The 24,852-nt window shown below is 48.2% G+C and overlaps 1 protein-coding gene across 2 annotated transcripts in view; it reads left to right on the top strand.

Annotated features, from left to right (window-relative positions):
* Positions 1–1,678: 1,678 nt before the first annotated feature.
* Positions 1,679–24,852, top strand: part of ADAMTS17 (ADAM metallopeptidase with thrombospondin type 1 motif 17) — a 376,073-nt gene continuing 352,899 nt past the window's right edge. For both annotated transcript variants that reach the window (XM_034939509.3, XM_034939508.3), the window contains exons 1-3: positions 1,679–1,985; positions 2,397–2,767; positions 12,295–12,460. In XM_034939509.3, coding sequence (XP_034795400.1) covers positions 1,907–1,985; positions 2,397–2,767; positions 12,295–12,460 — 616 coding nt within the window. In that variant the 5' untranslated portion in view covers positions 1,679–1,906. The remainder of the gene's footprint in view (positions 1,986–2,396; positions 2,768–12,294; positions 12,461–24,852) is intronic.

Here is a 24,852-nt window from a genome sequence, read left to right as displayed (position 1 = left end):
TGCGCTTGTGAGGTGGTGTGGCCCATACTCCATGGTTTTCAGTGGCAGGCCTTAGAAATGGCTCTTTTTGACAAAAAGATTCACTAAGAAACTTACTGTGATATCTTTAAAAAAATAATATTTTGTGAGTACATAGTAGGTGTATATGTTTACAAAATGTATATACATGAAATTTTTTGATATGGCCATACAATGAGTAATAATCCCATCAGGGTAAATGAGGTGTCCCTCACCTCAATCACCAGGGTTTCTTGTCCTGCCAGAAAATGCTACTGAGCTGTCAGTCATCTGAGGTTGTTGACCTGGACAGAGGCAAGGGGGAGAAACACAGCCCCAGGCCTGGCCAAGAGCAGGACCTGTGCAGATGCCCCCAGAACTGTAGGTGCCAAGCAGTGAGGGCAGCCCCTTTTGTGGCAAGCCTCTGTGGAGGGCCACTGTTCAGCCTTGGGGTTCATTATATTTCGGGGAAGCTGGCCAGTGTTATAGATTCCTTCAGACGCTATGTAATCCTGTGATGAATTTAGATTCCGAGGCTTCAAGCAGGATCCAGTGGGGAACTATAACCTTTCTGCTATGATAAAATGGAAAAGAGCAGGACAGGGAAGGGAAAGGAAACCTGAGATTGGTTATGGTTACACTTAATTTTTGTTTTGTTTTGTTTTTTTGAGATAGAGTCTTGCTCTGTTGCCCAGGCTGGAGTGCAGTGGCACAATCTCGGCTCACTGCAACCTCCACCCCCCGGGTTCAAGCGATACTTCTGCCTTAGCCTCCCGAGTAGCTGGGACTACAGGTGTGCGCCATCACGCCTGGCTAATTTTTGTATTTTTAGTAGAGACAGGGTTTCACCATATTGGCCAGGCTAGTCTGGAACCCCTGACTTCGTGACCCGCCCGCCTTGGCCTCCCAAAGTGCTGGGATTACAGGCATGAGCCTCTACAAGATGCTATTCAGCAAGCTAATGGAGTCACCTTCCCTGCAGACCTCAGTTATATTGTGGCAGGAAAGGATCAACTCATTCTGTTTCTGGGAGACTCACGTTCAAGGCCAGGCTTTGGGACTTTGTGCCTCAGTTTCCTAACCTGTAACACTGAGTCCTGCTTCCCTCGGGGCGGGGGGATCCTGCTGTTAATAAGAAGCACCAAGCCAGAAATCAGGACCACAAATTCTAGCCTTTGCTCCAACAGGAACTCTCTGGGTAACTTAAGCGTTTTTCCTTAAGCTCTCTCTCTTCCTCGGTTTTTCAATCTGTAAGAGGGTGTGAGCATGCGTGTTGCACTGGCTCCTGTGGGATTAAAGAAGACAGGAGGTGTGAAGAGTTTGGATAAACGCCGCGGATATAGCCTTCAGGTGCAAACTCAGGTGTGCGGGAAAGTGGACTGGGAGTCTTTGCGGCCACAAACAACTAAAACCTAACTTCAGATGTAAAGATTATATGCAGTTTTGGATGAAACCGCTTGGCCGGGGCGATTTCCGCCCTATCTTCCCGGAAACTGGGCAGCAGGCTGAGAGATTTCCAAAATGAGGACAAGCTCTGAAGACCAGCCCCGCATCCTCCAGCTCTTCCAGGGTCCCACGGCTCCGGTCGGCTCCCGCGCGCCACCTGGTGTCGTGTCCCCGCCACTGCCCAGAAACCACGTGTAAGAAAGCGCTGACAACCTAACTACGCACTGTGGTTTCGACCCATCCCAACCAATAGGGAAGGAGGAGGCGGGGCGGAGGAAAGCGAGGGCCCAATCCCCTCCCGCTTTCCGAGGGGAAGGCGGGGCTTGGGGTTTACCACGTTGGGTTTGTCCGCAGCGCTAATTACTTTTTCCAAAGGCTGGAGGGCTTCACTCCGGCTGGCGCCGCCGCCTAGCGCGCTCCTGCTTCGCCGCCACGGTCCGGGGGGCTGCCGGTCCCGGGTACCATGTGTGACGGCGCCCTGCTGCCTCCGCTCGTCCTGCCCGTGCTGCTGCTGCTGGTTTGGGGACTGGACCCGGGCACAGGTAGCGCCCCCTCCCACAGCCCTCTTCACCCCGCGTCCCGCGGCTACCTTCCCTCTGCGTTCTCGCGGCGTCCTGGCGGCCCGGGGGCGGCGGCGGGACCGCTGACGGCGCCCGAGCGGAGGAGGCGCGGGCCGCGGCCGGAGTACGGGAGTCGGGTGGCTCCGTGGCAGGCGCGCCGCCGCCGGGTCTCCGCTCGCCGATGCGCGGCGCCGTTCCGGGAGGTGCTCGGGCGGCTGCGCCGGAGACCCTCCCCGGGTGGCGCGGGCCGGCGTGGAGGTGCCGGGCGAGGGAAGGGAAGGCAGCGCCCGCTCCGGGTCGCGCTGTCCCCGCGCTGGCGCGGCTGGCGGCCAGCGGGAGGGCGGGCGTCCGGGCGGGCCCCGCCGCGCTGACGCGTCTCCTCTCTCCCCGCAGCTGTCGGCGACGCGGCGGCCGACGTGGAGGTGGTGCTCCCGTGGCGGGTGCGCCCCGACGACGTGCACCTGCCGCCGCTGCCCGCAGCCCCCGGGCCCCGACGGCGGCGACGCCCCCGCACGCCCCCAGCCGCCCCGCGCGCCCGGCCCGGAGAGCGCGCCCTGCTGCTGCACCTGCCGGCCTTCGGGCGCGACCTGTACCTTCAGCTGCGCCGCGACCTGCGCTTCCTGTCCCGAGGCTTCGAGGTGGAGGAGGCGGGCGCGGCCGGGCGCCGCGGCCGCCCCGCCGAGCTGTGCTTCTACTCGGGCCGTGTGCTCGGCCACCCCGGCTCCCTCGTCTCGCTCAGCGCCTGCGGCGCCGCCGGCGGCCTGGTACTGCCCGCGCCACCTCCGGGTCGGCCCGTCTGGTCTGTTGCGGCGCAGAGTGGTCGCCGTGGAGGGTGGGGGTGGGGCGCCTCTGCTGGAAGTCCAGCCTCCAGGAGAACCGGAGGGAACCCCCTGCCTTTCCACCTCTCCCCATCCCCCACCCCGGGCTTCGGTACCCTCTATAGGCAAAGGGGGTGGGAGGGGCAGCATCCCAGTCCAGCGCCTCTGCAGCCCGTGGAACCCGCGCGGAGCTGGGGTTGCATGGGGTATACGCCGCCCGCCCTAGGGAGCGCAGATCTGGCAGGGATGAAACTGTCAGGGCCCAGGAGCTCCCTTGCTGTGGCAGTAACTTCCCTGCCCCGAAGTTCCTGGCCTGTTGCATTTGAGGCACCGGGAACAGGTGCTCCCAGGGGGAGGGGGGGTTCTTGTGTGCACTTGCCCTGCCTGCGCGCACACTTGATCATGTGGCTACACTGGCGCCCAGACGAGCACTCAGCTTCTCCATCGTGCCCCGAAAGCCGCACACATGGCCGGCAGATGGGCTGCCCCCAGCGAAGCTTGGTATGGACCCAGAGCATGAACCGCAGGGGTTCTCTGTCTTCTGTCATGACTGGCCTCTGGGGAGGCAGTTTCTGATATTAGTTCGTGTCCGTCCTTCCCAGACACAAGAAACTGCTCCCTACACCTCCACCTTTTCTTCTGCCACCATCTAGAATTCTCCAGCCCTTACTCACAGAGTCTGTGGCGAGTCCTCGAGAATCTACGAAGCTAGAAGGCTGGAGATGCAAGGTCTTATGTGAGACCTCTCTTTCTTCCCAGTCCTGCGGGTATCTCTGTGTGTAGTTTCCTAGATCAGTCTGGCTCTCCTTTCAGGAGTTTTCTGAGTTCTGATTAGGGTGTGATAGGCTTTTGCTCAGCTGGGAAAAATAGGCAACCTTGGTGAAACAAGGAAAGTGACGTAGACCCTTGGAGGGGGCCTGGTAGGAAGGAGCTAATGTGGACCTGGGGCGGGGAATGTGGACCTGGGGCGGGGAATGTGGACCTGGGGCGGGGAATGTGGACCTGGGGCGGGGAATGTGGGTTGTGGGCAAGGAGGCTTAAGTAGGAGTGAGAAAGGCTCAGATCACTGTAGGGCTCGGGTCAAGGCTGTATCATATTCTGGGAGGGACTGGGAAGGCCCACATCATTTTTCCTGTTTTTGCCAAAGTGTTTAAAGTCTAAGTCACATCATTGTACTGTACATGGAAACATCTGAATCCCATTTGCTGCGGTTTAGTGAGTTTCTGTAGAGGTCAGAGTTTATACTTCTTGGTGTAAAGTTTCCAGCAAGGAGCTATCTGTGAAGGAGCCGAGGTGGAAAGCTGGATAACATTGATTTAAAATCCTTGCAGAATGAGGGCTGGGCCCTGTCATAGATGGCATCTCAGCCAGCTTCTCGGCAAGACTGTCCTTCCCTTTAGCACCATGTGAGGGTGCTGTGCTTTAGATAAAGGAACCTGGCCAACAGGCTGAGTTCAGTGTGTGCCAGTGGCGGGTGTACCTCTGAGACTTCAGCTTTTAAATTCCTGCCGGAGCAGACACTTCTGTTGTTTAGTCTGCCTTGTTCATCCCGTTCGTGTGAGCTGGACACTGGACACTCCCCCTCCGTACGTACTGAAGGCAGGAGGGAAGAGACAGTGGGGTGACTTGGAGGTGGACCCTTTGTTTGCAAGGTGGTCCTGAAAGTGTAAAGAAAAGAAAGCAACAGGAATTTGGGCTAACCAAGTTTGCATGGCAGACTAGCTTTGACTTTGGTTTTCAGTTCAGGTGGCTGATGATGTTGTGTTAGTCCCTCTTGACTGTGGTAGAAGCTCTGTGAAGTGGACATGTGGAGTTGTGTGTGTGTGTATTTGCTACTACAGGCTTGGCTATAAGGTGTGGGAAGGGAGGCTATAAGTAGATGATTTTTGGTGGCCATGGAGGAGGGGCATTTCGAAGTGTCCTTGTATCTAAAAATGAGGAGCAAGATTCGGGCAAACTTCTTCTCTTAAGGACCAGATAATAAATAGTTTAGGCTTTGTGGGCCACATAGCCTTTGTTGCAGCTGCTCAAAGCTGCCCTTTTAGTGTGAAAGCAGCTACAGCTACGGATGGCATACGAGCGAATGGATGTGGCCACGTTCAACAAAACTTGGTTCCGGATGTTGAGTATCATGTTAATTGCTGGTAAGTCCCACTGTATTGAACATCTCCTAAAGGGCTCAGTAGAGAGTGTTGAGTGCCTGGGCTGGGGGCACACAGGTTCTATTCCATGTTGCTTGGAATCTGTGCTGTTTGTCTCCAGAGATGTTTGCGGTCTGTTTAAAGGAGACGCATTATTAGAATAGATCATTCCGTAGCTGTTTAGGGGCCATGGAGAGTAAAGCACCTGTTCCATTTTTGCTCCTTCTCCTTTTGACAGCAGACAGAGGCATGGGCCTGCCGCATTCCTTTCTTGGTGTCTTATCTTGAAAAGCTGGGCCAGCTGCGCCTTTTGGATCTTCAAAGGCCATAGACTTAAGTATTAATTGTTTTCTGTTTATGCTTCTTCATTGTATTTACATTTCCAGGAGTCTTTAGAGCATGGGTTTTTTGGAAGTGTTTCTATGAGCATATCATTTCAAAGCATGAACTTCAGGTGTCTGAGGAAGGCCTTTACACTCTTCGTGAATTTATGTAAGTTCGGATCAGCTGCCTCTGTGATCAGGACTGGATCGTGGAAGGCCAGTGGAATTGGAATCAGGCTGAACTTCATAGGTAGACAAGATAGCGGAGAGGGCACTTCAAGAACAGCATGAGCGTCAGGCTCTGAAAAGAGTCTATGCAGCTTGTCTGAAGTGAGTGGCTGGAGGACTTGTTTTAGGAAGAGTGAACGAGAGGAGGGGAGGGCTGGAGGCCCCTGCTGTCGGGTTTGGTCTGCCAACCAGTGGCCATCCTTCCTTGGATGATACTCACAAAGCTTGGGAAGGCCACCCACTGGAATGTGTCCACCCCTTCTTGGAAAAAGCTGTGGCCTGCCAGGGGCACACTGTGAGATGGTGGGACCAGACAGACCACCAAGGAGCTCTGGGCTGCAAAACATTAAGCCATAACCGCGTTCCAGGCCACCTTGAAGGACTGTGAGAAGGTCAGGGATCCACGTTCCAGGCCACCTTGAAGGACTGTGAGAAGGTCGGGGATCCTCCTACCATAGCTCCTCTGTTGCCACAGCCATATGCTGTAGGACTGTTATTTGGAATCACTGGGGTCAGTCTGGTGGCCCAGCCCACCTCACTGACTGGTCAGCCTGACTGCAGACCATGTGTCCATGTTGGTAGCACGTCATTTGTGGCACATGGGACATTGATAGTTCCGTACAGCTATTCCAGTCCACTTGAGAACTTTAGAGAATGCGTACCTCTAATTTATAGGGGAGCAAGTGTAGTCCAGATAAGAATAGATGGGGGCAGCCAGGTGCGGTGGCTTACACCTGTAATCCCAGCACTTTGGAAGGCCGAGGTGGGTGGACCAGCAGGTCAGGAGCTCAAGACCAGTCTTGGCCAACATGGTGAAACCTCGTCTCTACTAAAGATACAAAAAATTAGCTGGGCATGGTGGTGGGCGCCTGTAATCCCAGCTACTCGGGGGGCTGAGGCAGGAGAATCACTTGAACCTGGGAGGTGGAGCTTGCAGTGAGGTGAGATCCCGCCAGTGCACTCCAGCCTGGGTGAGCTCAGCCAGCTGATGAGTAGGCAGTGTAGGTTAGAAGTGTTGGGGACCCCGCTTTTAAGAGGGCAGCCTGCATGTGTACGACTCCTGTGATGAAAAGGCAGGTTTGGGATGTTACTACCTCTTTCTTTAGAAAAGAGTCATCAAACCCTTTTGATTGATTGATTTACAAAATTGCCCAGCTTTATAATGCAGCCTACTCGATGGAGAACAGCTGAGTAGGAGTTAGTCTTGTCAAAAATTATATGGTGTGGAGACCCATTGGAAGGGTCTGCATTATAATACATCATTATATTGAGACAGGTCTGAGGAAGGTACGTAGTCCTAAGTGATTACTTATTATTGCTGAGGAATTGATTGTGTGCAGAATAAATATGTTTGGAGAATACAAAGCACATATATAGAACTTTGTACAAAGAAACAATTGAGTGGATGTTAAGGGGCACTTTGGCAGGAATGGAAGAAGGGCAAAGACAGTTTTGTGGAGTTGAGAGGCACGGAAGTATTGGAGGGAAGAACTCAGAAAGTTCTAAGGCCTCTGGCTGCCACCTCTGGAACAACATTCCTGTGGCCTCATGGTGGCTTCTCTTTGTCCCCCTTTGTCCTCTTCAGCCCTGCATACTCTTGTTTTCCTCCTGATTGCTCAGGGCTTCATCCAGCTGCAGCTCTCCAGGGCTGGGCTGACTCCTCTTAGGCTGCCAGGCACTGACTGCTCCTGCACCAGGCTGCCCACCAGCATCGTCTAGGACACACGTTAGATTTTCCCACTTTGAACTTTTGTTGACAACATTTAAAAACAAATGAAAAAGAAGTAAAAGATGGGACGATGAAGTGAAGCAGGCTTCTTTGACTGATTGCATTCTTGGAGCTTACTTCCTGAACTCTGAAATACTGCAGCTGCCTGATCTTGGATGTGTGTGATGGGGAAGATGTTTTTTGCAGCCAGTACATCTGAGGGAACCATGCAGAGTGGTTGGTTAACTTTTCCCTGGACCCGCTTCTGTGCACAGGTTCCCAGATGCATAGTCACATTCTTGCTTCTTAGGAAATGAAACTGTTTGGCCATTTGGAGCTGTGATCTTGAGCGAGTCACTTAACTCCTTTGAACCTTTCTGCCTGCAGCCATACAGGGGTAAATAACATGGCCCTGCAAGGCTGTTGGTAGAATGGAAGAAGATAAAGTCTGTGAAATCATTTAGTGAGAGCCTGGCACATTAAGGCATTAAAAACAGGCCGCTTCTCCTGCCCCGCAGGCTGTTCCCAGACTTTTCTAGTTATACATCAGCTGATCAGTCATCGCTGTTGCCTGAATGAGCAGATCATTATCACGCACCTGCCACGTGCAGGATGCTCTGGTAGGCGCCCAGCAAGGCTCAGAGAGAAAGACAGTGCAGGCCCTGTCTGGGAAGACAGTCCCAGCCTCCTGGAGATAGGTGTGCTGGAGCCTGGAACTGGGCAGGGCGGGGCTCTGGGGAGGGAGGAGGGTAGCCTTCAGATTCCAGGAGGGAGGAGTGAGTGACTGAAAAGTCACCGAGGCCCCATTGTCCTGAGATAAGGGACCCATGAGTGGATTTGTGGGGTGGTGGTTTTAAGGGAGAGATGGGGGTAGAGGAACTGAACTGGCAGGCGTGTGGATTAAATGGGGCAGGTCTCTGGGTGCCAACCGAAGGCATTTGGACTTGATCCTAGAGCAGTGGTTCTCAACCTTGAGCCGGCGTTACAGTCCCCTGGAGGGCCCGTTAAACTGACTGCTGGGCCCCATCCAGGAGTTTTTGATGTAGCAGGTCTGGGGTGGGCCTGAGAGCTTGCATTTCTCACAAGTTCCCCAGGGGATGCTGATGCTGCCGTTCTGGGAGGGCACTCTGAGGGTCACTGGCTGAGAGGCGATGGAGGATGGGTAGTTGGGGAATCCTGGGGCTAGCCGTATGGGGAGGACTGAACGAGGGGAGCACTTAGAGCAGGGAGGTGACCAGGCTCAAGCCTCCGACCGTGGCAAGCCTCAGAAAGGAAGGAAGACCACACGAGAGGGACTCTGAAGGGCAGGCTGGCAGTCCTTTTTGGCTGGCTGGCACTGACTAGTGGTCTGAAAGGGCTGACACTGAAGTGAGGGACCCCCACATTACCAAGGAGAGGCCTGCTTTGGGAAGAAGACCAAGCGTCTGTGCTCAGGCATTTCACATTCGAGGAGGCGGCGGGACCGGGGGAGGGGCCCTCCAGGTGGTGCCTCAGAAGGGGTGCAGGTTGGGAAGCCCCGCGTGGCCGTGTTGCGTGGGGGAGGCTCCTTCCACGGAAAGAGGTGCGTGCCCGCCGGAGAGTCGGGGGGCAGGACGGGAGGATCTGCAGTTACAGGGTGGCTTTTTCTTCTTGGAAGCTGGTTGGTCCCTACAGGAAGCAAACTCACCACCCCGTTGGCCCTATCCTCTCAACCCATCTTGACCTAGAGAAGGAGACCTAAGACCCGCTCATGTTAACTAAGGAGCTGCAGACTCCTGAAGAAAGGGAATTCCATTGCTGTCTTTGTGGAATCGTGTGACTTTGTCCCCTCCCACAGAGACATGCTGCTTTGAAGCACACAGGACAGACGTTCTCTGTTATCTTAACTGCATTTTCTAAGCTATGCCGAGAACATGTGCTAACGTTAGGTGATAAAAACCTCTATGTCTTTCACACTTTCCACACTGCAGTGAGAGCTGGTCCTGCTTCAGGCACGAGGTGGTGTGGCGTGAACAATGCCTGATTTACAACTCTGTCTTAATAGGACCCTTCAAAGCAAGTACCCACAACAAAGAGAGTTGAAAGGTAACCACTCACAACTGCTGAAATATCAAGTTATTGCCTGATCCGTGTTATTTGAGCCACACTTATAGTATAGCATACCAAATCCTGCAAAACTGAAGATTTCTCTGTTAAGAGCACCATTTCATTGGGGGCTTTATTATATGCCTTAAAACCAAGGGGCTTCAGGGCTGCCAGTTCTGTCTGCCATAGGCATTTGTTTCTATAAAGTTTGTCTCTTTGGAGGATGGTTGCAGGCCTCTTGTGTCTAAGGCACAGGCTCATAGCTGGTGTTTCTTCATCGCCATCAATGGGACAGAAGAGGCCTTGGACAAACATTTCCCTGAGTCTCCCTTCCCCACATAGATGGTGACATGGGAGTCACACAGATCCAAGAAGCCCTGCTCAGCTCTTAGGGCCACGCGCAGTGGTGGGCCAGAAGCAAGGGCAGTGGGCAGAGCTCCACAGAGGAAGTCCCAGTTTCCAAATCCAAGGACCTCTCCACATGGAATCAAGGCAGTAGGTGTCCAGGGTCTCCAGCACCCAGTGAAAAGCTAGGACGGCGCTTCTCAACCCTGGCTACACATTGAATTTTCCTGGTCACCTTTGAAAAAATATCAGTGCCTGGGCTCCACCCCAGAGATTCCGATTCACTTGGCCTGGAGTAGGGGCTGAGGCATCAGGAGTTTTCGAAGCTCCCCAGATCATAACAATATGTAGCCGGGGATGAGAAGCCCTGAGCCAGGGGGCTGCAGGCAGTCTGTGCACGTAACTGCGTTTTCAGTCGAATTTTTTTCTTTTTGAGTAACTGTTGTGTGGCAGACATTGGCAAAAACAGGAGGAATAATTCTGATCTTGCCTCAGTGGAACAAACTGTTAGGTCGTGAAAAGGTCCTATAACATGGGGTAGTGGGCTGGAATGTAAGAGTGCAGGGGGCTGCGGGGAAGGGGCTTTATTTAGGGAAGAGAGGTCAGGGAGAGAGAAGGAAGGGTGGTGGGTATTTGGGGTGAGACTCTGTGTAATGCATAGGTGGCACTTCTCAACAGGACGTTTGACCGCTGGTGGCATGCTGACAATGGCAGTGTTAGAGAGGCTTGAAGGAACCCGGGGACAGTGAGACAGTGAGGGAGGAGGAGGCAGGGCCCTTCCTCACGCGGGTTCCCAGGGTGAGGGCCCTGTACAACCCCTCCTTCCTGGTGCTAGCCTGGCCACATCCCTGTTCGAGGTCGGGGCCCAAGAGGGCAAGTGGCTGCCAGGGCGAGTACTCACTAGTCCATTCATCCATCTTTCCCCAGCATTGCTGTTTTCTTCCTTAAGTTTATAGAAACCAGCACATGGGGCCCCTGAGAATTGTAAAGAAAAACCTTCCCTAAGGTGCTAAGTGATGCTTTGCATGTGTATATGAGTGTGTATGTGTAGGATTTCTCACCAAGGTGAGATCTCCCTGTCTTTAAAAGTTTGTATCAGCTTAGAACTAACAGCTGACTGCTTTTTATGCCGGGGTTTGTGAATGCAAACTCTAGACTGAACGAATAATAACTAGCTTTGAAAGTGCTAGATCCTGGGGGGGCTTTGACCCACAGCCAGGGTGTTTCCAAATGAGTCCAGCCCCTCATTAGAGTGAAGCGTATCCTCTGGGGAGCAGATGGGGGGTCCTCCCACGCGGGGCTCCATCCCACGCGCTGTGCCGTACCCTGCCCACTCTATCTTGACTGCGGCAGTTTTCGGGTGTCCTGCACCGAGGCCGCATTGCGCACAGCTGTGATGGAGCTCTGCAGATCCCACTGTGGCCACCCTCTTCCATTTCTTCAGTTTCCCCAAAGTTTCCTAGTGAACAGACTCAAGTTTTCACTTTGAAGGAGAGGGAGGAAAGCTGTGCTCTCCTGCAGGTCATGCAGTGCCGCTTTGAGACAGTTTTATTTGGGCAGTAAAATCTTTGAGCTGTTCTTGGCAAAAGTTCTAATGAAATGGAAACCTTGAAATATGCTTAGAGCGGTAAGTATGGCCTCACCCTGTATCTTGGGGACGCAAGGTTGTAGGCGATCTTATTAGTTGATCTGATTTACTTTCCAGGAATCTTGGTACCGGTGCATCCTTTCGGAACGTAGAGCTGGGGTCTATCTCATTTGGCTTAAGTGAGTTTTATACTTGAGACTGGAGTTAGCTCTGCGTGTGGTGGGGAGTGCTGCTTCTCCAAGTGTGGTCCCTGTATTACATGGAAACTTCTTAGAAATGCACATTCTTGGGCTCCAGCAGGACCTCCAGGTGATTTGGGCGCACGCTAGGCTTTGAGAACCAAGGGTGTAGTGTGTCATGGCTTTTGAAAAGTGAGGGTGGAAGAGGGAGACAAGAAAGGATGTCATGGCCCCCTGAGACTCATCCGCCAGATCTCCTGAATCTGCGATCAAAGGCAGTTCGGGATTGTTCCCAGGAGAAGGGGATGTTGACTGCATCGATCAGTGTTCAAACCAGGTCCTCCCCTGGCCCTGCCTGGGTTCGATTTCCTTGAGAGATTTACCATTTTGACTCCGCTTAAGAAGGGAAACTAGCAGCAGGTGCCTGCTGAAGGAGGGCAAATTGTTTTGATGCTGTCAAAACAATACTAATGTTACTCTTAATATACCCAGGGATAAGATACATTTTTCTATTAGGGATATAAATGTCATTCCCAACAATTTCAGTGTTGCCTCCCAGGTGGAATTTTTGGGGGGATGATTTTTAAAGTAACTTAAAAAATAATTCTAAAAATCTGATAATGAAGTAGTTCATCTTCTCTGAAAGCCAACATGGAAAATGGATGCTGTTGTATCTGTCTCTACCCCCACCGCCAACGCAGCTGCTCTGTGGTATGTTTGTAAGTCACACACAAGCTCACTCTTGGGCTCAGGTAAATCTGACCAATTTGCAAAGAAACGAGCCCAAACGTGGAAAACCAAATCACAGCAAGGTGGTCTTGCCTGCCCCTCCGGGGGGCCATGGGCGTGTGTGAGTGAGGATGACCGACATCGCGTTTCCTTCTCCTTTCTGGACAGGTTGGCCTCATTCAGCTTGGGCAGGAGCAGGTGCTAATCCAGCCCCTCAACAACTCCCAGGGCCCATTCAGTGGACGAGAACATCTGATCAGGCGCAAATGGTCCTTGACCCCCAGCCCTTCTGCCGAGGCCCAGAGACCTGAGCAGCTCTGCAAGTTTCTAACAGGTGAGTCCGGGCAGCAGCATGACCAGCTTAGAACACACGCACAGCCCGCGTCCTTTGTGTGTCTCCAAGTGCACTGAAGCCACGTGAGTGAGAACTTACCTTCCCCTATATTTCAAAAGCTGTTTTATTGCCCTGAGACCACTTCCTTTTCCTTTCTATGTGTCTTAGTGTCGGCAGTCCTTTGAAAAAGTCATCGTTTTGTTTCTGCAAGGAACCCGGGATCTCTTTGATGCAGTCCCTCAATTTTATATATCAAGAGCAAGTTGAGGTCCAAAAAACCTTGTAGCCGAGCTTGGATAAGAATTCCCTCCTCCTGGTGCCCTGGCCAGGAGCTCACTTTTAATAATACAGTGCTCCCGAGTTCTGGCCGCAGTAACTAAAGCCACCTGGGCCGCCTCTGAAGCTGTGATTGGGTTCTCGATTCTTGCAGTGTGGCCCCCAGGCCAGCAGCATCAGCATCACTTGGGAACTTGTTAGAAATGCACATTTTCAGGCCAGACCTGTGAATCAGAAACCCTGGGGGAGGGTCCAGTCATCTGTAGTTTCACGGGTCCTCCAGGGGATTTAGATACGTGCTAAAGTGTGAGAACCACTGCTTTAAAACTTGCCAGGCACTGGCCTGTCCCCCAACATCCTGATCTATTTTAGTCTGGGGTATGATTTGGGTGCCAGTGTTTTTAAAAGTGATTTTAAGATGCAGTGTGGGGGGAGAACCTGGGGCTCTTATACTCTGGGTCTCTCTTTGAACAACCCTAATGTGGATGACCTGTCACCTGTTTAAGGACATTTCATGGGGCTACAAATGTCCCCAGATGAAGTTGAAGCACAGGTGGCGTTTCCTCCCAGGAGATCGTGGGACCCCACTGCTGACTTCTGGGGGTTGTGCTTCTGTAGTTTAAAGACTTATCGTTGTATGAAAATGCAGTGTGTCTTGGTTTGGTATTCTGGTGACATTGGAAACAATGTGTCTTGGTTTAGTATCCCGGTGACATTGGGAATAAACTATGTGACTGCTTTAGAATTACCTTGTTATTTGTAAACAAGTTTTGCGGTTGAGCTCAGCTGCTGTGTGTGGACTTGATGGCAGTACATTGACTTTCTCCTTAGCCTAGTCTGGGTGGGCAAGGTGAGTATTAGAGGTGATTGTGCTGGATAGAGGGCATCTCTGAAACCTCAAGAGAGCTTTGAGTCTCAAATGGAGACATCAGGGTTTTTCTGTTCTTTCTGCCTCCTTACAAAAGTGAGGAAGACCTCGTACAATTACTAGCAGCTAAAAAATACCTTTTAATAGGAAACAGGGTCTTTGGTCTGACAGTTGGTTGTGTGTGGATTTGATGTCAGTATGGCTTTTTTTTTTTTTTTTTGGAGACACGATCTCACTTTGTCACCCAGGCTGGAGTGCAGTGGTGTGATCATGGCTTGCCACAGCCTTGACCTCCTGCGCTCAGGTGATCCTCGCTCCTGAGTAGCTGGGACCACAGGCGTGCACCACCACACCTGGCTAATTTTTGTTTTGGTAGAGATGGGGTTTCGCTGTGTTTCCCAGGCTGGTCTTGAACCCCTGGGCTCAAGTGATCCTCTCGCCTTGGCCTGCCAAAGTCCTGGGATTATAGGCATGAGCCACTATGCCCGGCCCCCTGCAGTGTGCTATTTTTAACCTGAGCCCCTGACCCTACCTAGTTCTGTCTTGACGTACCGGCACCGAGGCAGAGGGATTTCTCCACGGCAGTGGTTCTCAGTCCTGGCTGTACCTTAGCATCACCTGGGAATCTTTAACAGCTACTCACGCCTGGGTCCCACCCACAGAGAACCACTTTAATTAGACATCCTGGGGACATCTGGCAAAGTAAAGACTCCCAGGTGGTTCTGATGTTCAGCTGGTGTTGAAAACCACATCGCTAAGGACTGTTAAACCTGAGGAATAGTACCTGTGGGCCATCGGGAGTGGATTTTCCCATTTGAGCACCTTCAAGCAGGGCCATGCAACGAAACAAAGGACAGATGTGTCTTCTTCTCACTGTTCTCTCTGCTCACGCCACCGTTCATCAGCCTCTAGTCCATGGTCAGAACTCAGCGTGCTTGTAGATGAGATAATGGGATGTTTGTCTAATGGCCACCTTCCATCCTCTTTAGTGGTGTGATACTGAGGATCACTGACAACATGATAAATGGTGCTTGTGTTTGCATTTTTGTCCCTAAGGAGAGTTTTGAGGCATTCTTTTGATAGACTGTTTAGCCTTTAATGAGGAAATAAAATTAACAAAATCAGGGTGGGGTGGGTGTGATGGAACAAGTTAAAACAAGAGCAGCCACGCAAGACTGTAGGGAGAAATTTCTGAACTTGCTTAAAAATACTATCTCTCCTTCCCTGCTCCCAAACCTTGCATCAGCTTGCTTTTTGGTGCGGGAGTAATGTGCGTATTTAAGGTTGTGCCAGACTCAGGCTCTGCACTAGTCAGGAACACAGACACAGAGGAGAGTTACATATTTTGCTTCTGGTCCTTCTTGCATTGCATGAAATATTCAGTAAATGTGGCTGTCCTGAGAATGACAATGGGCCTTTTAATAGGCTGAGCTAATGAGCAGTCAGTTAGGCCCTATCTAGTTTGGATTAGCTTTCAAACATCAGGAGTTTAGAAATCGGGAAAATTAATTTACTGGGACATCTGCAAAGTACATTCTTTAAGTTTCCTAGAAGTTTCCTAATCTTTCCTAGAAAGATTAATCAGATTAAACCAAGCTTTCCCATGGGAACATGCTCTTCCTGGCTGAACATGGCAGCCATAGGTTTCGTGCCCTGTTGTTGACCCTGTGTTATGATAGCCTTGGACATGGTCTGAGAGTAGCCTTGCCGGCTCTTGTAGGTGAGGAGGAGTCTAAGAAACTTCCTCCATGAAGCACTCAGTGTACTTGAAAGGTGAACCTAGGTGAGCCGCTGTGCTGAGTAGGGTTTTATGTCTGAGCAGGGTTGGTGGCTAGAAGGACTGACACGGCAAAGGCCACCTGGGAACTGTTTATTTCCCTTGGATACTACTGAGGTTGCATTTCTAATGGTCTTTGGGGCTTCAGGCGAGGGGACAGGCTGATCCTGTTTCCTACATTGCTCCTTATTTTGGGGGCCTGATAAACTGATCCATAAAATAGCACTCCAGGTTGGAACTTGGCAAACTAAAATGGTACCTTGGATATTTTGAAATGTTCCTTGATTTTTAAAAAGTTACTTTGACTTCAAACGTTCTAATCTTCCTTCTGTGCTTGTTTTAATTTCTCCATTATGATTCAGTTTAGAATCTTCCTCCCAGCATTTTCATGCTCTTAAGTAACTATGAATCTTCCTCTCCTTCCCCGTGGTGTATTTCACATGTGTGTGGTAGAAGTAGATGGTGAAATAGAAGAGTAATTTTCCCTTGGCCTTTGCAGTATAGGAATCCTGCAACATGCTGAGTGGTGGTGAGCTCACTGGAACGTGATTATGCCTCCAGCTGTGGTTTCTGTGAAGCACTGATGTCTACTTTATAGGTTAAGTTCTGTTATCATTGTTTTAAAAAATCATTGTGGTTATTTTTTAGTATTGTTTGTTCATTTACAGCATTATAAAGGTAATGTCAATGAGTATTTGTTGGATACTATAACTCCGTAGAAACTGTGCATTGCTAATTTATGCAAGAATTTGCACGTATAATACGTGTATATCCTCTGTAGTGCACAGTTGGTCAGGTCTTGTGCTTTGTACCAATTATGCCTAGTGTTCCATTATTGGAACGCTAAGCTTGTGGGAGTTATTTATACCCTGCTGCTCAAGGTCATCGCCAAGGTCTGAGTTTTCACACAAAAAATGTGCAACCTCTGGCATAAATGGGTTAAGATTCATTGGGTTGGAAATGACAGAAATCAAACTGGCTTAAACACTAAAGACATCATTGACATGAGTTCATGGAGCTGATGAGTAAAGCAGGAGGTTGGATATCAGGTAACACTTACCCAAGCTTCACTTCTCTGTTGTCACTTCTTTGTATGACACCCTCTGTCCTCACCTGGCTCCGCTTAGGGTGACCAAGAGGCAGCTAGGATGAGGTCAACCGTTCTGTTTAATTGGGATGAGGAGGTCAACCGTTCTGTTTAATTGGGATTTGAAGTGGGTTGGCTTGGACTGGGTTTGCCACTAGCTGCAAAGGTTTATGGCAGGCTTAGGTCTCTCCCCATAAAGACGTAGGTGCCAGTACTCATGTGACTATGCAGATACCACTCTGTTTCCATCCCTGTCCTGACTTCTGCCAGCCATCACACACTTGGTAAAAGTCAGGAGTAGATTTAGGACATCTCAAATCCAGGTGTAATCCATTATTACAGCCCACACAGTTAGCAATTGGCTGTTTCCTCCTTATTTCCACAGCTTAGATGCTAATTACCTCCTCATTCCACCTGTGCCCCAGGGATAACTGTAGCTGTTGATCTTTGCTCAGCAAGGGCCAATCCCTCTGAAATTTGGTTCCTCTACACTTCTTTGAGACCGTAGCTCTCCCAGTGGATAAAATAAAATATGATTTTGTAGTGTATCCAGTGTTCTTTGCTGTAAAAGTGGTAGTTGGAGTCTTTCCTGTCCTTCTACGTCTTAACTGGAAGCAGAACCTAAAAGGAATGGCATTAAATTGCTACTTTGAGTTTCTTCAAGTTAATATTTTAAACATTTATTTGCATATAAATGTTAACTCTATAAGTAGACATCAGTAGCTTAAGAATTATTATTCTGCAAAGAGAAAAAAGAACCATGGTAGAGGCGCAATTCTGTTGCCCTTTGCTGTAACCTCAGAAGAAGAGTCCCTTGATGTCTCTGTGCTTCTGTGTGTGGAGCGAAGAGGCTGCTCCAAAGCTGCACAGACCCAGGGGCTTAACCGAAATCTATTGTTTTGTTGGTATTTATTATTCATAGTTATGGAGGCCAAAAGTGTGGGATCAAGGCGTTGACAGGGTTGGTTCCTTCTGAGGCTATGAGGAAAGGATCTGTTTCAGGCTTCTCTCCTTGGCTTGCAGATGGCTATTGTGTTAGTTGATTTGTGTTGCCTGAAGGAATACCTGAGGCTGGGTAATTTATACAGAAAAGAGGTTTATTTTGGCTCAGAGTTCTGCAGCGTGTACACAAAGCATAGTGTCAGTGTCTGTTTCTGGTGGAAGATGAAGGGGAGCCAGCGTGTCACATGGGGAGAGAAGGGAGCGAGAGAGAAGGGAACGAGAGAGAGCGAAGAGGTGAGGGTCTTTTTAAACAGCCAACTCTTGCATGAACTAATGGAGTGAGAACTCACTCATCACCACGGGGATGGCACTAAGCCATTCATGAGGGATCCGCCACCTCCCACTAGGCTCCACCTCCAGCATTGGGCAGCACGTTTCATTATGAGATCTGGAGGGGACACACATCCAAACCGTATTGGCCGTCTTCTCCCTGTGTCTTCACATGGTCTTATCTCTCTGCATGTCTCTGTCCAAATTTCCTCTTAGGAGGATCCCAGTCATTGGATTAGGGCCCACTGTTGTGCTTTATTTTAACTTAGTTACCTCTCTAAAAACCCTATCTGCAAATGCAACCACATTCTAAGGTCCTGGGGGTTAGGACTTCAACATAGGAATCTGGCAGGGTTCTGGAGTGGTGGGCAGGGGTGTGGTGCATAGTTCAAGCCACACAGCCTCTGTTTTCTTACCTGCACCATGGGGTGGTGATGTCTGTTGTAGGATAATTGCGGAGGAACACTGAGAACCAGGGGTGCTGTAACCACCTCCAGCCACTCTGGAGGGCATGTTCAAGAGAACCCTCATAAATGTCTAAAAGGTAAAAATCACATTTACAGGAAACTGGAAGTGGGCCACACAAAGGGACCTTGTGTGTAACAATAGACACCATCGTTGGCTGGTCAGCTATTCAGTTACGCTTTTGATAACAATTTGAGGGGCTGTGTAAGCTCAGGCAAGTTAGAATGGTGCCACCCTCTCTGAGCTTCAGTTTCCTTGTAATGTCATCTACCTCTTAGGGCTTTTGTGAGTATTAAATGAGTTAATGCAGACTTGCCACTTAGGGCCAGTCCATGTTGGCTATTGCTGCAGCTGCTGTGGTTATAATTCACCTGCTCATTTTTTACTATTGAGGAGACCACTTCAATGCCCTTTTTCTGTATTAAGTCAGGGAGAGAGAGGCCCTGCAGAGCACTAAGCTGGGAGCTAGAGACTCTCATTAGTATTCTTGAATCTGCCATCCTTGCCTCTTGAGCAAATCCACAAGAAATCAAGGAATCTTAGTATTTGTAGACAGGAAGTTATGCTTTCAGGTCATATGCTAAGTTTCCCTTCTCACTGACCCTCCGGACTCTGGTGAGATTTGCATACTGTGGCGAACATGACATAGTATGGTCCTTGCCTCCAGAGAACTTAGGGTTTGGTGGGGGAGATAGGCAGTAAAGACGTAAATGAATGTAGCAGGTGTAAATTATTTTGAATTATGAAATAATTTACAACAGGCAAAACACAAAAAAGAAACCTGCATATCCAGCATTCAGACCTACCCTATGTTAACATGTGGTCAGATTTGCTTCAGAGCTTTCTTCTTCTGTTTATTTATTTGAGATGGAGTCTCACTCTGTCGCCCTGGGTAGAGTGTAGTGGTGTGATCTCGGCTCACTGCAAAATCTGTCTCCCGGGTTCAAGTGATTCTCCTGCCTCAGCCTCCCAAGTAGCTGGGACCACAGGTGCCCACCAGCACGCCCGACTGATTTCTGTACTTTTAGTAGAGATGGGGTTTTGCCATGTTGGCCAGGGTGGTCTTGAACTCCTGACCTCAGGTGATCTGCCTGCCTCGGCCTCCCAAAGTGCTGGGATGCTTTCTTCTTTTTTTTGAGAGAAATGAACATTTACGGATATGACTGATGGTGTTCTCCCCTCCACCCACTATCATGGCTCTGGCTTATTCCCCGGAAGCAACCACCAGACTGACTTGACATAGGGGAACCTTCCTTTCCATGTTTTTTGTACTTTTATAGCGATTATGATATATAGTCATAAACTGCATACTGTATTGTTTTGTATGTTTTAAAATTCACATAAATGATTTTATGCTGTGCAGCTTGCATTTATCACTCACAGTCATGTCTTCTAGATTTATCTATCTTAATAAATGCAGATCTAGTTCATTTATCTTTACTGCAGAGTTTTGTCTATTAACCTTTTCGAAGAACTGGCTTGGTATTGTTTTTCTTTATTTTTGAATTTCTATTTGTATCTTTATTTTTTTTTCCTTTATTCCTTTTTTAAATGTTCTCTAGGTTTATTCCTATTGCTTTTTCCCTAACTTCTTGAGTAGAATACCTAGCTCAGTAAATTTTACTGTCTTCATTTTTAATTTCTGTATTTAAGGCTGCACATTTCCCTGTAAGCACACCTGTAGGGGCATACAAATTTTCATATGTAATATTTCTAGTACCCACTTCTAAATAGTCTGTAATTTCCCCATACCTTTTCCCTAAAGAGGCAGTACAGTATAGTGGTAAGAATTTAGACACAAGTTTACTGGATTTGATTTTCTGTCTTTACCACTAGCTTGAGTGACCTTGGGTTATTTATTTAACCCCTTTAAAGTGTCTCAATTTCTTTATTAGTAAAAGGGTGATAATGATTGCATGTATTTTATAAAACTAAGATGATTAAGTTAATATATGTAAACACAGCGTGTGGCAGAAAGTAAATAATTGAATTTTTATTTTTTCATATAATTTTTTTGGTATCTTTACAACATGATTTATAATTCTTTTTTTTTTTTTTTTTTTTTTTTTTTTTTTTTTTTTTTGAGGCGGAGTCTCGCTGTCTTCCGAGCTGGAGTTCAGTGGCACAATCTTGGCTCACTGCAAGCTCCGCCTCCCGGGTCCACGCCATTCTCCTGCCTCAGCCTCCTGAGTAGCTGGGACTACAGGCGCCCGCCACCACGCCTGGCTAATTTTTTGTATTTTTAGTAGAGATGGGGTTTCACCATGTTGACCAGGATGGTCTTGATCTCCTGACCTCGTGATCTGTCTGCCTCAGCCTCCCAAAGTGCTGGGATTACAGGTGTGAGTCACCACGCCTGGCCAATTTATAATTCTGTGTATAACAATGGAGAATGTGGTGCATATGATATTTCCATTTTTTTAATAGTGTCAGTATTTCTGCTGCAATTTCCTGTCTTTTCATCCATCATGAGCACATTTTCCTTTAAGTCCTTGAGCATTATGGTAATAATTGCTTCAAAATTCTTGTTTGCTATTCTAACATCTGGGTCATCTTCGGGTTTGGTCTACATTGATTGTCTTTTCTCTTGAAAAGGGGTCACATTTTCCAAGTTATTCATGTGTCAAGTAATTTTGGATTGTGTTCTGGATATTGTAAATGTAACATGGAGATTCTGAATTCTATTACTCTGGAGAGTATTTTAGCTGGCAATTAATTTTGTCGGACTCAGACTGCAGAATTTGTATCTTGGGTGGCAACTCAAATCTCAGTTCTTTTATTCTTAACTACACTCTTTTCCATGTAGGCATCATCCTGAGAGTTGGGTAGAATTTATAGACAGAATTTTCGGCTTCCCCTTTGTGGATCTCTCCTTTCCAGCATGCCTCCCCCATACTTTCCAGTCACCTTGTTGCCCTGCACTCTGTCCTCTGGTTCTTCAGATCACAGGGGCTGCAAGCTTTCTGTTGGAGCGTTACCCCTTCTGCATGGCACTGACCAGGCCTTCCCTCAGTCTCCTGTGCTGTTCCTGTCTTCCAAGTGTTGACTCCACCCACATCTTCCAACTTTCAGGTGTTTGGATTTTTGTATTTTTTTCAAGTTTACAGTTGCTATCTATAGGAGGATTAGGTTTATTAGAAGCTTTTGAGCATACTGAATTCCATACATCATTGATTTACTGGTAGTGGTAGAGATTTGCATCGTGGCCTAGAACATAGATGTTTTTGTTTTAATAAATGTTTTATGTATAAATGAAAAGAGTACATCATCTCAAATTACTGCCAACAGATTATATATTTTCTAATTGTTGTGTTCTATATGCCCATTTACTGAAGTTAGTGTGATGTCAGAATCATTTATAGTCTCGTTATTTTGGACCTGCCTGATTTGTTTTAGAGATACATTAAAAATCTCGTAACTTATTGTGGCTTGGCCAGTTTTACCTTTTAATTCTATTGATCTCTGCTTTGTAAGTTGTGAGGCAGTATTGTTTGGTGCACACAGGTGTATGAGCTGTACGGCTGGTGAGCCATTCCTTTTATCATCACGTAATGGGCCATTTTTATCCCTGCCAATACTTTCGTCCTTCCAGATGTTTTCAGCTAACGCTAGTATTAGCCAGTCAGGTTTTATTTTGGTAAATGTTTGCTTGATGTTTCTTTTCCCTTAGTTTTATTTTCAGTCATTCTCTGTCATGATGATGTACATATGTTTCTTAAAAGTAAGATATGTTTGAATTTTTAAAAAAATGTCAAATTTGGGAATATGTTTTTTCATTGGCAGGGTTAGTGTTTTCATGTTTCTAGTATTGCTAGAATTCATTTTATTTCTAACACCTTATATATTATCTGTTTACTATACCATGCTTTTTCTTTGCTTCTGTTTCTTTTGGTTGTTGTTTGTTTGTTTCTATTGGCTTGACCAACTTTTAAAAAAAATTTCCCCTTCTCTCTTCCACTGGTGTGGAAATTTGATACTCTATTAAAATTTTGTTGTTGTTGCCTTAAAAATATATAAAGGAAGTCTGAGGCATCAGGTTTCCTTCATTTATAATATAAAAGCCTTCAAATGCTTTATCTTTGATTTTACACATTATTTTTATCTGTTAATTTAACCACATTTTGTCTTTGTCTCTTCCCAATGAATGGTAATCATGTTTTTGCAGTTAGATTATTTAGATTTACTGATATCTTTGTCAGCTTGCTCAGTATTGTTTCTTGCAACCCACTTCCCTGGGCTTAATTTCCTTGAAGAACATTTTTAAATGAGGGTTTGCAAATGGCTAAATTATTATTTTTGCTTTGTCCAAACTGTCTTTATTTTACCTTTACTCTTTTTTTTTCTTTTGAGACAGAGTCTTGCTCTGTCTCCCATGCTGGAGTGCAGTGGCGCGATCTTGGTTCACTGCAACCTCTGCCTCCCAGGCTTAAGGGATCCTCCTACCTTAACCTTTCGAGTAGCTGGGACTACAGGCATGCGCCACCGCACCCGGCTAATTTTTAGTATATTTTTAGAGACAGGGTTTCACCATGTAGCCCAGGCTGATCGCCATCTCCTGGAACTAAGCAATTGGCCCGCCTGGGCCTCCCAAAGTGCTGGGACTACAGGTGTGGGCCATGGTGCTCAGCCTTCGCCCTTATTCTTAGTGATGTTTTAGCCAAACGTGGAATTCTAGGTTGAGTCTTAACACTTCAAAGATACTATTGTACTGTGTTCAGACTGCTATTTTTGTTACAAAAGGTCCTCTGGCCCTCTGATTTTAGATTCTGTGTAATGCTCTGCCTTCTCTCTGTGCAGGACTGTTGTTGGGTTCTGCAGCATTCCCCGTGGACTTCCCATGTTTATTCTGTTTGGGACTCGTCATGATTTTCCCAGCCTCCCTCTTGTGGAGACGTGCCTCTTACCATTACCTACGTCTTCTCCTGAAATTCCTAGTTGATATATGTGGACCTTACTATTTTTTCTTCTATGTTTTGTGTCATCTTTTGGCGTTTTTGGTCTCCATCTCTATGTTCTGTGTTCTAGAGAATTTCCTGTCATTGATTTCTCGGTTCACCAGATTTTTCTTAAACTACGTCTGATCTCCATGTAATCTTCTACTGAGTTTTTAATTTTCGCAATTATATTCAATACTTTTAGAAGTTATATCTGATTCTTTTCCACTGCTGTCTTTTTTATAGTGTACTATTCTTTCATGATGCCATTACCTTTCCTTTATCACTTTAGATCTTTTATGTATTTATTTTTTTGAGGCAGAGGTTCGCTCTTGCTGCCCAGGCTGGAGTGCAATGGCAGGATCTCAGCTCACCGCAACCTCTGCTTCCTGGGTTCAAGCAATTCTCCTGCCTCAGCCTCCTGAGTGACTGGGATTATAGGTGTGAGCCACCGTGCCCCACCTAGATCTTCTTAGTGTAATTATTTGAAGTCTTTTTTGAGTGATTCCACCTTCTGAATTTCTTTTCTTTTTCTCGAGATGGAGTCTCTCTCTGTCGCCCAGGTTGGAGTGCAGTGGTATGGTCTTGAGTCACCGTAACCTCCACCTCCTGGGTTCAAGCGATTCTCTTGCCTCAGCCTCCGAGTAGCTGGGACTACAGGTGCGTGCCACCATGCCCAGCTAATTTTTTTGTATTTTTAGTAGAGACAGGGTTTCGCCATTTTGGCCAGGCTGTTCTCAAACTCCTGACCTTGAGATCTGCCTGCGTCGGCCTCCCTAAGTGCTGGGATTACAGGCGTGAGCCACTGCCCAGCCAGCTTCTGAATTTCTTGAGGAGTGTCAGCTCACACTCCCTTTCACATGTGGATTGTAATTTTATACTGTGAGCTCAAATTCTGCTGATGTGTTCTCCCTCCTGCCCTGCTTACCTGGGAATTTCTAATGGCAGGACTTTCAAGGTAGGCCCTCAGCCCCTCTGGCTTTTGGGTCACTGCTGAAAAGCACACATCCCATTTACAGGACACTGTCCTTTGCTCTGCTCTTGGCTGCTTCAGCCTTGGTCCCTCGGCTCAAGGCCACCCCCTGCCCCCAGTGCTATTCTACCCTCTTTGGGAGTCCCCTATGCTCTGCATTATGGAAAAGTCTTCACTGAGTCATTTCATATGCACTTCTGCCAGATGCCCCAGGGCTCTTCCACAAGTGCACATGTCATCTCTCCTTCAGTGCTTCTCCTTAGGCCATCGGCAGCACAGGATGATCTACTTGTGTGTGTAGCACAGGCTTGGGGATTTGTACTGGGGACCCTGCCCATGTCCCGCTGGTATCCTGAACTCTGAATGCAGACAGACTTCCCTGCACCCCTGTGCCATGGGTGGGGTTGTCCAGCCACTCTGGGGTCCTGGCCAGATTCCCCCATCTCCGTGTTGTAGGTTAACATTGGCCCTTCACCCAGTAGACCAATATTTGGGCCCAACAACTGCTGGATTGTTGAGGTCTCAGATCATTCACTCACTTCCAGGCGTGAGATTTCTTCACCTTTCTGGAACAGGAGATTTTCCTATTTATTTTGCATTTGCCTAAGGAATGGTCTTAGTCTGTTTGGGCTGCTATAACAAAAACTGTCAGCTAGATAGTTCATAAACAACAGAAATTTATTTCTTACAGTTCTACAGTCTGGGAAGCCCAAGATCAAAGTACTAGCAGCCTCAGTGTT

The sequence above is a fragment of the Pan paniscus genome, chromosome 16 (genome assembly GCF_029289425.2).
Source record: "Pan paniscus chromosome 16, NHGRI_mPanPan1-v2.0_pri, whole genome shotgun sequence".
Lineage (NCBI taxonomy): Eukaryota > Metazoa > Chordata > Mammalia > Primates > Hominidae > Pan > Pan paniscus.
The sequence above is the reverse complement of the archived record's forward strand: the minus strand, read 5'-3'. Positions and strand labels throughout refer to the sequence as shown.